Raw genomic sequence first — 17127 nt, forward strand, 5'->3', positions numbered from 1 at the left:
CAAATGTTAAAACACTTAAATACTATTATGATTAGCAATTCCAATGCTAAGTGTCCAAGAAAATGAAAATATACAGAGAAAAGTCACCAAAAGTAACATTCTTAACAGGAAAACTATGTTGGAAATGTTTATCACTAGTAAACAGGAAATCAGAATGTGGAATGCAGCGATACAATGCATTAATAGACCATAACTAGAAATGGAATAATAACTCATCACTAAGCTGAACTTTGAAGCCACGCTTAATGTAAGAGGCAGCTTTAAGGGCATTTATCTAAAATTTCCAAAATGGGCAAATCTGTAGAGACGAAGTAGGCTAATGGTGGCCTATGTCTGGAAAGGGGAGAATGTAGAGAAAGGAGAGTTGTAGCTCATGAGTACATGGCTGTTTTAGGGCAAAAAAATCTCTAAAATTGTGATGATGCAGATGTGAGGATTCACTACTAACCTGTGCACTAAATGGGAGAACTGTGTGATGTACCAGGTATACTTCAAACTCAATTCTGAGTAAAATGAGAATGTCAGAAAACAGGTTTCAGGTTTTGAATAACTTTATAATCTAGAATTTAAAACCTCTAAGGAAAAGAATCATACCGCCATGCTATGACATAAATTAATCAATTATTATTATTATTATTATTATTATTATTATTGTTTTGAGACAGGTTTCTCTATTTAACAGCCCTAGTTGTCCTGGAACTAGCTCTTGTAGACCAGGCTTGCCTCAAACTCACAGAGATCTGCCTGCTTCTGTCTCCCAAGTGCTAGGATTAAAGGCATGTGCCCAGCTTCAAATTATTATTTTTTAAAATTGCATTTTTATCATTTTTAATTATGAATATGCATGTGTATCTGTGTGTAGGTTTGTGCATGTGAGTGCAGGTACCTGCAATGGAAGGAAGAGGACACTGGGCCCATGCAGCTTTGCAGGCCATTGTGAGTCACTGAACATGGCTGCCAGGAAGCAAACTCAGGTCCTCTGGAAGTAAGCACTCTTAACCAGCGAACTATCTCCCCAGCCCTATTATCTTATTCAGAGACTTGGATGAAGGTAGGGAGGCCTAAGAAGTCAAGGGGATCTGATGCTCTGAGGACAAGAGGCATGGAAAGTGGTAAGATGTAAGCCCATCAGCCCACCACCTCCCTGCTACCACCAACCACCACAACTGGCTCAGATACATTAAAATAATTTTAGCTGAGTATGGTGGCACATGTCATTAATTCCAGCACTCTAGAAAGCAGAGGTGGAGGTGGAGGCAGAGGTAGGCAGATCTCTGAGTCTAAGGCCAGCCTGCTCAGTCTACACAATGAATTCCAGGTTGGCTAGGGAATGGGGAGACATTGTCTTCTACTCCCCAAAGAATTTTTAATTATGTAATTTTTAATTACGACGTGACCAAAATTCGATGCAGAACATTATACACTTAAATTCATTTGGAATTATTCCATTTCTCCGAGACTATGTAATTTCTAGTGAAAAGAAATGTTATTAAAACATATTTTCCCTGTCAAAAGATAATTTTACTTATGTTTCTATATTTTAAAAGCTTTTATGTTGTAACTCTGAAAGGTAGGTATTTTGGTCGTAAACTTCCCATGCTTCTCCGTAGCACTGCAGTTTGAACTACGCATGCACTAAACAGACCAGCTAGGCACCTCATCTCATCTCAGCTGAGCATGATAGGTTCTGCAGGCCTGTGACTCAACTCTTGGGAAGCTGCAGAGGGAGGGAGCACCATAAGTGTGAGACAGTTCTGCACTACACAGGAGACCTTGTCTAAAACAGACACACCCAGACAAGCAGACACAAAGTCCAAACCTGACAAAAGCTCCAAACACAATCACAGAGCAGGAAAGCAAACCTTTGTCTTGGCTCCAGTGTGGTCAATCTCCTCTTCTGGGGTGTGCTCAGCATGACATTTTTGATGACCTCCTTCTTCTTGGTCAACCTGCATTTTGTCCTGGCAAAATATATAATGGATGGAACAGTCCTTTTCTAGTGAAAAGCACAGCCTTACTCCTGTGTTGAGATGTGGGTGCATACCTAGGCAGCTCCCTTTTCAAATGATACTAACAACAAACAGTTAACGCCTATCAATGAAAAGGTCAGCTTGAAGATTCTCATTCATTTTTTGGACCAAAAATTTGTAAAGAATACAGACAACTATTCTCAAACCGGTGAGTCAGGATTCATAAAATTAAGCTTTAAAACAACTTGACATTAAAATATTACAGAGATGATCTTAGTTCGATGGAAATTCAGTGAAAAAGATGAGCCTCAGCAACACAATTCAGTTACATATTTCTAATTTTTTATTGAAAACTATTTTTATAGTTTCCCCTACCTCATCTCTTCCCAGATCCCCCTCCACCTTCCCACACTTCTAACTCCATGCCCTCTTTATGTTACCATTTTTAAATGTAGAAAATACCAACATTAACCAAAACTTAGATGTCTCAGAAGCACTCAGATATAAACCATCAAATGGGCTGTCCACTTGGCAAGCAATCCTAAACAAGATACATTGTTTACTCTTTCTCATCACACTCCCCACCATCCTCTTGAAAGAAGCAGCTAACAATCATTGTATGTTTTGCTGTATCTGGACTTGAGTGAATATGTACTTCACAGTTAGCTTTCTTGAATAAATAAATGCATAGTTTTGTCAAAGAGAAAAACAGGCTAAATTATTATCTCTCTGCCTCTGAGAGTTTGACCTGGGGGCTTTGTGAATGCTCACTGGACAAGAGCTCTACCTCTGAGCTAAAGCCCCAGTCCTCAGGATGTTATATTTTATATTCCAATTCTTCCCTTATAACTCTACAACCTCCCACATCATGACAAGAGGTAAGAAATGCAGAGTTGTGGTCACAGAGAAGCATAATGTAAATATTAAAATAAACATAGTAAAGAAAAAGATGTTGTTGGTGCTCTGTGCCTCCTACTTGGGGATCAAGATGAGATCTCAGTTGTCAATGCCACCATGCCTTTGCTCTGATACCATGGACACTAACCCTCTGAATCTGTAAGCCCAATTAAATGCTTTATTAAAACAAAGAAAAGAAAAAAAGAGTGTGGTAGAGTGATTGCTTAGGGTTTTATATCCTGCAAAGTAAAATAATTTAGTAAACAAAATTAAAATAATTATAAATTGCTTTCAAGTAAATCACAATGCTATACCAGAATTTTTATTTTAAAGAAAGAACTTTTCATTATTATGATGTTAATTTATTAAAAGTTATTTTTTTGGTGTGTGGGTAATTTGACATTTCCTTTACCTTAATTTAATTAACAAAATGCTACATGGAGACAGTCCTGCCCAGACGCTAAAGAAGCAGGATGTGACCTGCCCCGCTAAAAAAGGTACTGAGCCATGTAATTAGCATAGATAAGAATAATGGGTTAATATAAGTTATAAGAACTAATATGAAGCCTGAGCTAATGGGCCAATCAGTTTATCATAAATATAGACCTCTGTATAATTTCTTTGGGGCTTACCGGCTGTTGGAACTAGGCAGGACAGAAACACCAACAAGCAGGCCCACATGTTATAAATGGCACCCACGTGGACAACTGCATACACATAAAACCTGAGAGAGCTTGGAAAGTAATTCTAGACAGAAAAGAATAAAGCATGGCTTCTTGATTGCAGTAATTTCTAGGATCTGCTAGAGGAAAGTGCTCTCATTTAAGAGAGGCTTCCTGACTCAGTTTTAGCTGCAAAATCCTGCCGCTCTTTAAGAAGTCCTGCCATGAAACACTTAAATGGTGTTGATAAAAGCTGACTGCATGCTTTTTGGTTTTCAGCTGTAACAGGAAAAAAGCTGCATCATTTTAAAATGCTGGCTTTCTGGGCCATCCTGCCAGTGCAAACTCTGACTCTTTCAGGCAGGCAGTCTGACTACGGAGCATTTAAGTGTGGTTTGTGAGCACACTGCTGCAGCTTGCTTGCTGGCAGGGACCTGAAATGCCATAGAGTTGTGGCAATAAACGTGGCTACAGCCGGTACCTCTGCCATGAGGCTGAAATCTCAGAAAGCTAAGAAATGGGCTGGATCTAGCCGTCAAAGCCACGGCTTTAATCCTCTTTATATTGCTTAGCAAATTAAAGACTCCTGTGGTCATAAAAAGAGAGATACAGTAAAGAGAGATTCAAAGACAAAGAAAACCTCTAAATGGTTTACAGTGTGTTAAAAATATATGCAAGCTTGGGAGAGTAAAGAAAGAGGTTAAAGTCCTCAAAATAAAAAAGAAAGAGGTGGTACACGCCTTTAATCCCAACACTTGATAGACAGAGGCAGACAAACCTCTGTGAGTTCAAGGCATGGTGGCACACGTCCTTAATCCCAATGCTTGGGAGGTAGATAGACTTCTGTGAATTCAAGGTGTGGTGGTGCACGCCTTTAATCCCAGCACTTGGGGGGCAGATGCAGGTGGATCTCTGTGAGTTCAAAGACAGCCTGGTCTACAGAGGGAGTTCCAGGACAGCCAAAGATATACAGAGAACTTGTCTCAAAAAGTAAAAGTAAAAATAAAAGAAATACAGGTTAAAGTAAAATCACACAAAGATGGAAAATACATAGAGAATCTGGATACTGTATGTTATTATGCTCTCTTTGAATTGTTTGAATGCTGAGGAAGGAGCAACAGCTGCTAAAAGATATTTGCTTATAAATGCTGCTGAATTAATCCAAGATAGGTATTTTGAAAATACCTTGACTTCCAAATTGAAGTCAAAAGGTATGTTACTTTGGAAAAGAGATTTTCCTTTTGTTTTCACAGGAAATGAGAGGCTATGGATTCATTCTGAGTTAAGAATAATCAGGTTTGATCAAGGAAAACCACCCAAGAAATCTCTGGTAGAAACAGATGGTCTGGATGTCAGAGTTCTACATCCAGAACATAACAGGTTCAAGACTGCTGCCTGAGATGATAAAGACTCACAGGATACTCTAGTCAGGACTTGATCATAATTTAAAATTTTCTTTAGGTCCCCATAAGATTATTAGCACCCCCAACCAGCAGGAAGTAGCCTGGAATACTACACCCGCATTTCCCCAAAATGGACTATTTTCCTTTGTTTAAAAAAAAAAGAGGGAGAAGTGGTGTGGGACAATTCTATATTCTGTCAATTATGTTTTAAACAAACACTGATTGGCCAGTAGCCAGGCAGGAAGTATGGGTGGGACAACCAGACAGGAAGTACAGGCGGGTTAATGAGATCACAAGAATTCTGGGAAGGAGGAAGCCCATTCCTCTGCAGTCCTGCCCAGACACTAAAGAAGCAGAATGTGACCTGTCCCACTGAAAAAGGTACCAAGCCATGTGGCTAACATAGATAAGAATATAAGTTACAAGAGCTAATATAAGTTATAAGAGCTAATATAAGTTATAAGAGCTAATACGAAGCCAATCAGTTTATCATTAAAAAATTGCTACATGGGAAAATACCATGGGCCATAATTCACATATTTTAAGCTAAAAGAACACCTTTGATCAATCAAGAAGAAAGGATAAAAACAGGTCACTTCCAAAGAAGGGGAAAATTGTCCTGTAAAAAGATAACTACTCCTCCTTTTGAAATGGGTCCTTCCTAATGTCCCTCAGGTATGGGTTTAAGCAACCTTTCCACTTCAGCTTCCAAAGTAGCTAATGGTACCCCCTACTGTTTCTTCTTGGAGACCTTCCCCAATAGTTTAAAAACACTTTTATTATTTTGTATATCTAAGTGTTTTGCCTGCATGATGTCTGCGCACAACTTGCATGTCTTGTACTTAAGGAGGCTAGAAGAGGACATGGGGTCCTTGTAGAGAGGTGTAGAATCGCCCTGTGGGTGCTCGCAGAGTGGCCAGTGCTCACTCACTGAGCTCCCTCCAGCTCTCACCCCACATTTTCTTCTGTAGTCAAGGCCAATTTTAAGCTTTCTGCAAAATTCCTTCTCCTGAGTGCCATTGCCAGGATTATAAGCATAAACTACCCACTGTGTGTATGTATGTCTGTGTGTGTGTGTGTGCACATGCGTGCACACACTTTTAGTTGGATGTATCATTCCTCTGGTGCCACTTACTTTAAAAAAAAAAAACCAGGGTTTCTCACTGGATTCAATTCAACAAGTAGGCTAGGCTAGGTGGCAAGGCCCAAGTTGATTCTGTCTTTCCTCTCCAGACTAATCCAGTACCATCAAGCTCAGCTTTTAAAATCTGGGTTCTGGGTTTGAATACAGGTCTTCATGTTGTAAGAAGCATTTACTAACCCAGCCCTGAAAACCCATTCTTGAATGAACAAATATAGAGAAGGACTTGGGAGTTCCTCCAAATGTGGCTAAAAAACCTGATAAATGCAATTGACAATAACATACAGACTGTGCACATAAAAAGGTTAACTTTTTCTGTAAGTGAATAGAACCAAGCTCCCCCTGAGCTGAGCACAGAGACAAGTGTGCACACCTGTAATTCTAGCAGTCTAGACGTAGAATCAGGAGGATCAGGACTTCATCTGGTCTCACCTACATAGAGAGTTTAAGGACAGTCTGAGTACCATGAGAATTTGTCTCAGAGTTTCCCAAAACTCTTTCCTCTACAGTGCACCAGCAGTGAATTCAATGTCTTATAAATCTTTCATAATGTACAGCAATTGCATTTGAACGTCACTGGAGACACAGCATATCCCTTTGTTTAAATGCCACAGATGTTTTACAACTAAACCCTAAAATATTTTAAGAAGCACGCCTTTAATCCCACAATGCCAGGAGGCAGAGACGGGTGGATATCTATGAATTTGAGGACACTTGGTCTACAAAGTGAGACTCTGTCTACAAAGAACAACAAAAATATGTGTTTAGTTTAAAAGTTACTCCTAGTTTTATCTAGCTATACATATGCATGTTTTAAAGAATTTAACAATGGATTTCAAAACTTACATGTTCCACATAAGCTAGGAAAGATGCCTTGGCCCCTGTGAAGTGCATTACAAGACATGGTGTAGACCATTCCTTAAACCAAGTCTTCATTAGTATGGTTATAAAGACGAGGCCCTACAGAAGAAACCCCAAGGCTAACCTTGGGAAAGAAGGTACTCATCACTGGGGTGCTGTCATGATCCCAGGGGAGAGGAAGCTGGGATCAAGAGTTCTACTTACTGCATCATCTTTGTTTTCAGTCTTAGATGAAGCTTCTGTTTCCATTGGAGCCTCATTGTGATCGCCTTCCAGATTCTGCTTCTCAACCACTGATGCACTGGCCACACTGAAGATTCCATGGATGTTAATACGAACTTTAACTTTTACCTTAGAACTATCACCATCAGACTGTGGGAAAACATTCTGAATAGTGAAGTTTCCTTAGGGGGAAAAAAGCTTTGATTAGTGTATGAACATCAGATCAAACTCATTTAGGGTTTTAACAACTTAATCATCATCTTTAAGGCACACGTAAAAATATGATTAAATTCTGGATGATCGCTATGGAACAAGTGCTGTGATCAGATTACTCTCTTTGCAGTATTAGCAAAGCTGCTGTGAAGACTCACACAGTCAGTAGTTTTCTAGGAAAAAGGTGATGTTACTATTTACATATTTATCATGTGCATGTGCACACACACATATATGCCACCATGTGAGTGTGGAGGTCAGAGACAACTTTCAGGAGCTCTTCTTTTCTTCTACCGTGGGAGTCTTCTGGGAGATTAAACACAGGTCATCAGGCTTGGTGGCAAGTGCCTTCATCACACTGAGCTATCTTGCCAAAGCAAGAACTAGGATCTTAAACTAAGGACAATTTGATTTGATTCAAAAGCCTGTAAATGATTTAATTAACTTACAATCAAAAGCCAAAATAACAAGATCTAATTTCTGAATTAAAAAACTATATCTATCTATCTATCTATCTATCTATCTATCTATCTATCTATCTATATATATATATATAAGCTTTGCTATAATTTTTATAAGTAATCATTATTGTTCATGAATAAAGCACTTCCAAACATTAAAAATAAATTCTCCTATGCCCAAATTAGTGGTATCAGCTAAAGAGAGACTAATAGGCCAAAAGTTAAGACAGGCCAGTGAACAAGTATGACTAACATTTTTACTGGTTATGTTGTTCCCCAACGTTCATTCTATGTTCCAAGCAGTACTTCACAACTGATAGACAATGTTGGTAGATAGGTTTTTATTTCTGTTTTTGCCTTGTTTTTATTTTAAGGATTATTAAATTGAAGACTGGTTTCCTTATCAAAGGAGATAATTAGAAAAAGTCCTATACACCTATATGAGAATGCCATGTGACTATGAAGATGGCAACTACAAAGCAAGGAAAGGGACCTTGAGCAGACTCTTCCTTTACAGCCCTTTCTTATTAAGACTAGTCAGTGCAGCAGTGAGAAGATGGGAAATGAAGACCAGGGGTTCAATCTGTAACTGACTGGGATAACTCACTACCTTCGGGCCAGCCAGAAACACAGTTTCTACGGCTCAGTTCAGAGCTCTCGCTCCCAGTGAGAACTATAAACATCTGTTGCTGAGGCCATCTAGCTGGTGGACCTGTAGCAGTCATAAAGACTAGTATAACTTGCAGCGACTTCTATTGCTTTGGTAATTACTTCCAAAGTTTATTTTCTCCTTTTCAGTCTACTAATACAAAAAAAATAAAAATTTCTTTTAAATATTATAAAAATCATGTTTTGTATCTTATCATTTAAACACAAACAGATAAAACTGACATCATAATTCCCTATTTGCTCTTCCGTATCACTCAACAATACAGTTTCAGAGTTACACAGTCACGTTAATAATACAAATACAATTTGCCTAAAAGTATTTTCCATTAGACAACCTTGACACAAATTTTCCAGGCCAATTTTAGAACACCTAGCATACAGAGCCAATGAAAACAGAAGTAGGACTGCTTGGGGAGAGAGCGAGGAGGGGCAGAGAGAGAGGAGAGGATGACAAGGGTGCACATGCTCAAAGCACACTGCATGTATGCATATACACACCAAGAGGAAAATGTCATAATGAAACCCATCATCTTGTGAAAATGACGCACTAATAAAAATATAGAAGCCAAAACAAATTAGGACTATTTAAAGATGTTATTTTTCTAGAAATAATAAACTAAGCATGAAAAAGCTCATAGTTACAAAAAAGTACAAATTTCTTTAAAATCTGGACTAATTTAAATGAAAGGTTAATTTTTGCTTACTTAATTTTATATATTATTTATTTATTTTGTTGTTTTTTGAGACAGAGCTTCTTTGTGTAACCTTGGTTTACCTGGAACTAGTTCTGTATACAAAACTGGTCTTGAACTCAGAAATCCATCTGCCTCTGCTTCCCAAGTGCTGGGGTTAAAGGCATGAGCCACCACACCTAGGTATAAATTGTTTATTAAATGCTTAAAAACTTAAATTTTTTGTTGTCTTACCAATTCTTGGATCAGGATAAGGCACTTCATGCAAATTAGTATAAAATGCTTCTAGTTCAAATGGTTCCTTCTTGTGGAAAGTTATGACCTTTGAGAATGGGGCAGGATGGTTCTTAGAGAAGACTTCACATTCCCTAAAGTGCAGCAGAAAAGACACTTAAACAGGTTGCCTGGGAACCCAATGTCAGAATATACTTCACTCTTAATTCATGAGCAGCAATTGCAAAGAAGAACATATGTAAGGAAAAACATCTATGGATTTTTTCTATTTTCAACAAGTTTACAGATGAAGGCTTTCAGAATGTCTAACAATTGATTGCTGTACACTAAGAGAAAAAAATTGAGAATATGCATATTGTGACGTCACATGTAGGAAGGACAAGGCAAACACTTGACCATATGCAGCCCTTTGAATTACAGCCCCCGTTAAGTACTCTTCTTTGGAAATAAACTTACAGAAGGATACAGATATAGAACAGTACAAAGAGTATCTGTGTGTCAGGTACGTAGACTTGCTACTGTCCTTTGCCTTGTCTTGTCATTTGAATGCACATGTTATATCTGTGCATTTTTACTAAACAGCCTGAAAGTGACATGCTCATGTTATTATTGCAAATGCTCCAGTATGTACTTCCTAAAACAGAAAGTCTCTCGTTTTAATCATATTCCAGTTGTTCATCTTATGCCTGTTTATAGTGTTTTCTTCTACCTAAAGCAGGAAGTTTTAAACTTGTAGTGATCTCTATTTCTTAAAGAACATAACAGGAATGCTTGTGACTATTGTTTATGGGTGTTTATTATATAATATCATTGTACCACTTCAGTCACTCACGTACTTCAAATACACACATGAAACTTGTCTTCCTAGCTGTCAGGAGCCTACTAATGCTTCACTGTTCTTACTGCGGTCACTGCCGCATGTGTTTTTAAGCTTGGCTCTCTCTGTATCTTGAGATTTTTCTTACTTACATAGTTAAGTGAAACTGAACTCTAGAGAAGTTCTCGACTTAAACTAAGATTAAAACAGCCATCCAAATACTCTGCAAGGCATTCGTATAGTTGTGTCTTTGTTAGGGTTTCTATTGCTGTGGTGAAGCATGACAAAAACAAAGTTGGGGAACAAAGGGTTTATCCAGTTTACACTTCCACATCAGTTTATCATCAAAAAAGTCAGGACAGTCCGGGCGGTGGTGGCGCACGCCTTTAATCCCAGCACTCGGGAGGCAGAGGCAGGCGGATCTCTGAGTTCGAGACCAGCCTGGTCTACAAGAGCTAGTTCCAGGACAGGCCCCAAAACTACAGAGAAACCCTGTCTCGAAAAACAAAAACAAAACAAAACAAAACAAAAGTCCGGACAGAAACTCAAGCACTTCAGGAACTCCGAGGCAGGAGCTGATGCAGCGGCCATGGAGGGTTGCTGCTTAGTGGCTCACATAGGGCTTGTTCAGTCTGCTATATAATGAAATCCAAGATCACCAGCCCAGGGAAGACACCACCCACAATGGGTTGGGCCCTTCCCCATCAATCTCTAATTAAGAAAATGCTCTATAGGCTGGCCACAGCCTGATCTTATGCAGGCATTTTCTCGATTGACGTTCCATCCTCTCAGATGACTGCAGTCTATGTCAAGCTGACATGAATCTAGCCAGCACAGGTTGGTAGTCTGTAGTTTTGAAATTTATACAAGCAATTCAGTTTCTATCAATAATGACATACAGAACACAGAACAAAAGCAAGTTCACAATGTAGATACAATTTTGTTCATTGTATAAGCCATTTCTAAAAGAGAGGCAAGTAAAATACAATTTTTTTAAATTTGGTAGGGAAGCAAGCTACTTACATGTTGGCCAATTTACAGAAACAACGTAAATGTCAACAAAAGCACAAAATATAATTTATATTATATTCTTAATATATAATAAAATATTTTATTATAAATAAAAACATTTTTATTATATAGTAATAAAAGCATTATTTGTTTTCTCATTTTAGACAAGGTCTCCTGTAGCCCATGTTGGCCTTCAATGTTCTATGTTGCTAAGTACACTGAACTTTGATCCTCCTTTCTCTACCACCTGAGTGGTAGGGTTACAGGCATGCTCCAACACACTATTTATGTGGTAATGAAGACGGAACCCATGAGTTTGTACATGCCAGACACATGTTCTACCAAATGAGTCATATTATCAGGGAGAAAAAAAATCTGCTTTTGTTTACAATAATCATGTTAAATTTAATAGTATAGGAGAAAACTGAATAAAATATGTGTAATCTTGTGTTAATAGCAATCTAAGGAATCTTTTTAGATATTGTACTAAACACTAATTTGCTAGTTTTGAGACAAAACGGGTACTTGTGCTCTGGCTAAGAAATTCTACTCTGCTATTTTATAGATATAGCAAACATACCTAAACATTGTTATATGTATACCAATGTTTCTAAACACCACTAAAAATAGCAAAATGTAATTTTCCTAGTGCTTTGGTGATTTACGATGGCATATTCAACTGTTGCAGTAGTCACTGTCTGCTGTCATGGGAAAGTCCTATGTAGTATCTTTTTCAAAAGCAAATTGTACTGGAGGCTCCACAGCTGATTTATGCACTTTGTTTATGAAGACTCAAAGAACAGGTATGGTCAGATACATTAGCTGCTAAAAATGGCTAATGTGAATTAACAAACATGCCCATCATGGTTTGTCCGTTATTTTGTTAGTCTTTTTTCTCTAATACTATTCAACACATTTAACAATTTTTAAAATTATTTATTTGTATTTTATGTTACACGGGTGTTTTGATTGTAAAAATGTCTGTGTGAGGTTGTTGGATCCCCTGGAACAGGAGCTACAGACAGTTGTGAGATGCCATGTGGTTGCTGGGAATTGAACCTGGGTCCTCTAGAAGAGCAGTCAGTGCTCTTAACCACTGAGTCATCTCTCCAGACCCACATTTAACAAAATTTTAAGGAGCACAAATTCCTCTAAGTTAGAAAAAGCATATTTGATTGGTTGAATATTTATGATAAAATATAATTAAGATTTAAAAAATAACTTACCCAGTCCCTTCTTCAAAAGAAGTCTTCCACCTTAATGTGACTGAATAGGGAACAAGGTCTGTTATGGAAAATTCCCGCACTTTAAATGCTGGTGAGAGGATTGCACACTGAAAGTAAGAAATGTACTTAAATGAGTAAGTACATATCACATTCTAGGTTAACCATAATTAAATTGCTTAGTAATGTCTTTATAGTAAAAATTGTTAGGATTTAAAAATTTGTTACATTTTAGTAATGACAAAAGAAAATTTAAAGGGTCCATGTATTTTGTGTGATTTTATAAAAGCTAATCTAAGAACAGCTTTAAATTTCCAAAAGGAATTATTAATGTACATAATCTCAAGAATTCAGTTTTTAGTACATAAATATATTATCTTATTATAGTTTAAAAGTACAAGAGAAATCAGGCATGGTGGTGCATGCCTTTAATCCCAGCACTTCTGTGGCTGAGGTAGGTACACACACACACAGACACACACACACACAGACACAGAGCATATGTGACCGGGGAGGAGAGAAAGAGATAGACAGACCTACAAGGACTACTTCAGTTTTCTTTCAGCATACTGATGGGGTGATTGGGCAGATGAGAGGCCTGCCACAGACACTGTACAAACTACATACTAAGTAGTTCTAACCTGCAAAGCACATCCTCTGGCGACAGCTTCATCAGCATTTAGGGTGGTACTGATGTCTTTCAGAAAAAACCTGGTGACCTGCTCCTTGACTGCAGGAATCCGAGTGGCCCCTCCTACGATTTCTATGCTGTTTATGTCTTCACGTTGTAAGTCTGGAAGTAAAACATATTTCAGTGAAAGAATGAAAAGTCTTCAAAACTTGTACATACTAGTTGTTAGAGCGTACTTTATATGTCAGTGGATTTTTTTTATGTGCTCACAAGAAGGTTAAAAAAAACCCAGTAACTATGGAAAAGGCAAACTCTAACACTGTGTGTGTGACACCACTGTGGTCCAGACATCAGCGACAAGGACACAACTCAGAAGCTTTGAAGCTCTCCAGTAGTTACCACCTCTCTAATTTCCACTTCTAACTTTACTAAAACTATTCTAAAAGTTATCTTCAAGACAGCAATTACACCGATTTCTAATTTAATGTCCTACTAAAGTCTTCCGTAATCACTTAAATATCCCAAAATATAGTTAGCTTTTTCATGATATAAACAACATTATAAGCAAGGAAATGCTCAGAAAGCGGGAATTCTAGGGTCTTGTTCTACGAGTGAATAAACTGTAATTTCTTTTTAAAAATGAAAAACACAAAACTTTTAAAGAACTTGGTCATTTCCACTTACTAGCTTGGTCCATTACTGCTTTTAAAGGTGGTTCAACCCTGGCCAAGAGGGAAGCACACAACTGTTCAAACTGAGCCCTGTAGAAAATGAAATAAAAATCATTTTGGGGAAGAAAAGTTGAAGACACCCTCTAAAACAACAGAACTAGGGAAAATCCCAACATGACCCAAAGGGAAAATCAGCAAGTGCTCTTCCAAGCGAACACACGATACCTGTTCATCTTACTAGAAACATCCAGGTCGTTCATGAAGCACTCGATGTTCAAAGGAAGATCTGACGCATTTGCACTCATCAGCTTCTTCAGCTTCTCACACTCCTGATACAGCCTCAACAAGGCCCGAGAGTTCTCCTTGACATTGATCTTATATTTGGTCTTGAATTCATCACAAAAGTAGTCCACTAAAGCCTCATCAAAGTTCCTGCCACCCAGATATGGGTCAAAGGTAGTAGCCAACACCTGTTTAGTTGAAAGAAAATAATTAAGTTTTCCAATATACAGTGTCTTAGTTACTTTTTTATTGTTGACAAAACACCATGAACAAGACACCTTATAAAAGAAAACATTTAATTTTGGGCTTATAGTTTCAGAGGATGAGTCCATGATCATCAAGGCATCAAGCATGGCAGCAGGCAAGCAGGTACAGAAGAGGCTGAGGTATTTTATCTTGAGACACACCACAAGACAGAGAGAGCTGACAGTGACACACCTCCTCCAACAAGGCCTCACCTCCCACTCCTTCTCAAACAGTTCAATCAACTGACAAGTATGCAAACATTGAAGTCTATGGTGCTGTTCTCATTCAAACCACAGCATTCCATTTCCTAGACCCTATAGGCTTCTGGCCATATCATAAAGCAAAATACATTTGATCCAACATCAAAAGTCCCCTAGTTTTTCACAGTTTAAAAGTCCCAAGTCTCTTCTGAGATTCAAGGCAATCTCTTAATTGTAACCCCCTGTAAAATAAAAAGCAAATTACATACTTCCAACAAATAATGGCACAGAATATATATTGCCATTCCAAAAGGGAGACATAGTAAGGAAATACTGGGCGAAAGCAGGAACAAAATACATCAGGGCAATTTCCAAATCCTGTAAGTCAACATCTCATGTCAAAGTACATAGATGGCTCTGCCTTTTCAGCTTTGGTGTCTTTGACAGATTTCTCTTTCTTAGGCTGCTTCCACTCTGTGCGAAGCTCTCGTTAGGAGAGGGTTAGAGCCGATAACCACCATGGCAAGGACCATGGCCGCAGGTAGGCAAGCATGGCATCAGAGCAGTTGCTGGGAGTTTACATTCTGACTCACAAACAAACATAAGGGAGGGAAGGAGGAAGAGAGGGAGAATGTGAGAAGAGCACAAATTGAGAATGGCATAGGCTTTTGAAACCTCAAAGCTCACCCTCAGTGACTTTCTCCAACAAAGCCACCCTCCTAATCCTTCCCAAACAGTTCTACCAACTGGAGATCAAACATTTAAACAATAAGCCTCTGAGAGCCATTTGCATTCAAACCACCACAAACAAAATACAAAACCGGAAGCCAAAAGTAAAAAAAACCTCTCTAAAATTGTAAAAGCAAAGGCCTCCAAAAGAACTTTTCAAATCACTGGGTGCCAAATGTTGAGATAAATTATTACTTGTACCTGACTCAAATAGCCCCCTCCTCTTTGTTATCTGCTCTATAGCTACACAACTCTATAACACAACTAGAAGGACAATTCTAATTTTGAAATAACTGAGTGACAACTAAAATTTCATTAGCTTACATTCATTGGCTCTCTAATATACTGAACCCCAAATGAAGTTTAAGGACAAACAGCAGTTTTAAGTGCTAAGTGCACACAAGAGCAAAACATCCAAGATAAGAGATCAAAAAACTGGATCAACAGTATTATTATGTAACCATTCAATTTCCAGATTAGTACTTAAGCCTTTGGCTATGATCTTTAAGAAAACCTACTTATTTTTTACAATAATGTAAAACAAAGACATACACCAGCAAGTAAAAATGGAAACAGAAAAAGAGAATAATTTGCTCCTCACCAGACTACCAGTTAGCTGCTGTGTGTAGGCCAGTAAGTCAGACAACTCCAGGATATCTATCCCCTCTCCTTGTGAAAAAATGGCCACTTACCCTTATGATTAGGGAGTTATGCTTCTGTAGGCATGGTTCCTTGGCAGTTTCTTCTAAGATGGGACACCACATTAAGATGCAAGTACTATTAATGGCATTATCCCAACAGACTCACATACATTCTACAAATGCACACATTCCATAGGGTCCAGTGCTGTCCAGCATGAAATACAAAATCATCCTTCCATGTGATAATGCAAGGGTGTGTTTACTTAAGAATCAGCGCCACAGTCTTTATCAGACTTCAACAGGACTCAGTGATGACAAATGGCTAGAAAACTACATTTAAAGTAGAAAAAGAAGGGAAAAATCCACTTTTGTTACTAAGCTAATATTTAAGAATAGAGGCCAGGCTGGGCGGTGGTGGCGCATGCCTTTAATCCCAGCACTCGGGAGGCAGAGGCAGGTAGATCTCTGTGAGTTCGAGGCCAGCCTGGTCTACAAGAGCTAGTTCCAGGACAGGAACCAAAAGCTACAGAGAAACCCTGTCTCGAAAATCCAAAAAAAAAAAAAAAAAAAAAAAAAGAAGCCAGGAATTAAGTCAATTTATATAAAAATACCATAATTTCATCACAAATTTCCTTTGTTTTTCTGATTATAAGAATTTTGTTATAGTACCATAAAGTACAAAACAAAGGGTGCACTTGATAGATGAACACAAAACCAAAGACATATAACACAGAAACTACTAAGTGCCACATATTTCAAGCATCTCACATCTACAAAAGTCCCAGGAGAAGTCCCACAGGTCACGTCGCCCACAGGTCTCACAGGAAGTTCCAAGGATGCGGCTTCTGCAGTCACCATGCTGCTGGGTGGACTTTGTGATAATGCAGAGCCTTTGGGTCACCCATGTCCTTGTCAGAAGCTCCTTTACTCATACTCTATAAACTCTCTGCTTCACTTTTTTTTTTTTTTAAAAAAAAGGTAACTTCTAGGATGTTGTTAATAGTAAAGAGAACCTAAGGTTAAGGAAAATTAAGAATATATGTATATGTATATATATGTATGATGTATAATGAATAGTTTTCGATTTTTTGTGTATGAATGCTTTGCCTACATGTGTACATGTGCAACACGTGCATGCCTGGTGTCTTTGGAAGTCAGAAGAGAGCCTCAGAGCCACTGCAACTGGAGTTTCTGATGGTTATGGACCACCCATGGTGATAGGAACTGAACCTGGTCCTCTGCAAGAACAGC

At 38.3% G+C, this 17127-nt stretch overlaps 1 protein-coding gene across 3 annotated transcripts in view; it reads right to left on the reverse strand.

The window, feature by feature from the left end:
- Nucleotides 1-17127, reverse strand: part of Hspa4l (heat shock protein family A (Hsp70) member 4 like) — a 50990-nt gene that overhangs the window by 17178 nt on the left and 16685 nt on the right. For all 3 annotated transcript variants that reach the window (XM_057757361.1, XM_057757359.1, XM_057757360.1), the window contains 7 exons: nucleotides 14004-14248; nucleotides 13792-13868; nucleotides 13118-13269; nucleotides 12480-12586; nucleotides 9426-9559; nucleotides 7139-7338; nucleotides 1863-1961 (listed from right to left, as the gene is read on the reverse strand). In XM_057757361.1, coding sequence (XP_057613344.1) covers nucleotides 1863-1961; nucleotides 7139-7338; nucleotides 9426-9559; nucleotides 12480-12586; nucleotides 13118-13269; nucleotides 13792-13868; nucleotides 14004-14248 — 1014 coding nt within the window. The remainder of the gene's footprint in view (nucleotides 1-1862; nucleotides 1962-7138; nucleotides 7339-9425; nucleotides 9560-12479; nucleotides 12587-13117; nucleotides 13270-13791; nucleotides 13869-14003; nucleotides 14249-17127) is intronic.

Source organism: Chionomys nivalis, chromosome 24, assembly GCF_950005125.1.
Source record: "Chionomys nivalis chromosome 24, mChiNiv1.1, whole genome shotgun sequence".
In the NCBI taxonomy this organism is placed as follows: Eukaryota; Metazoa; Chordata; class Mammalia; order Rodentia; family Cricetidae; genus Chionomys; species Chionomys nivalis.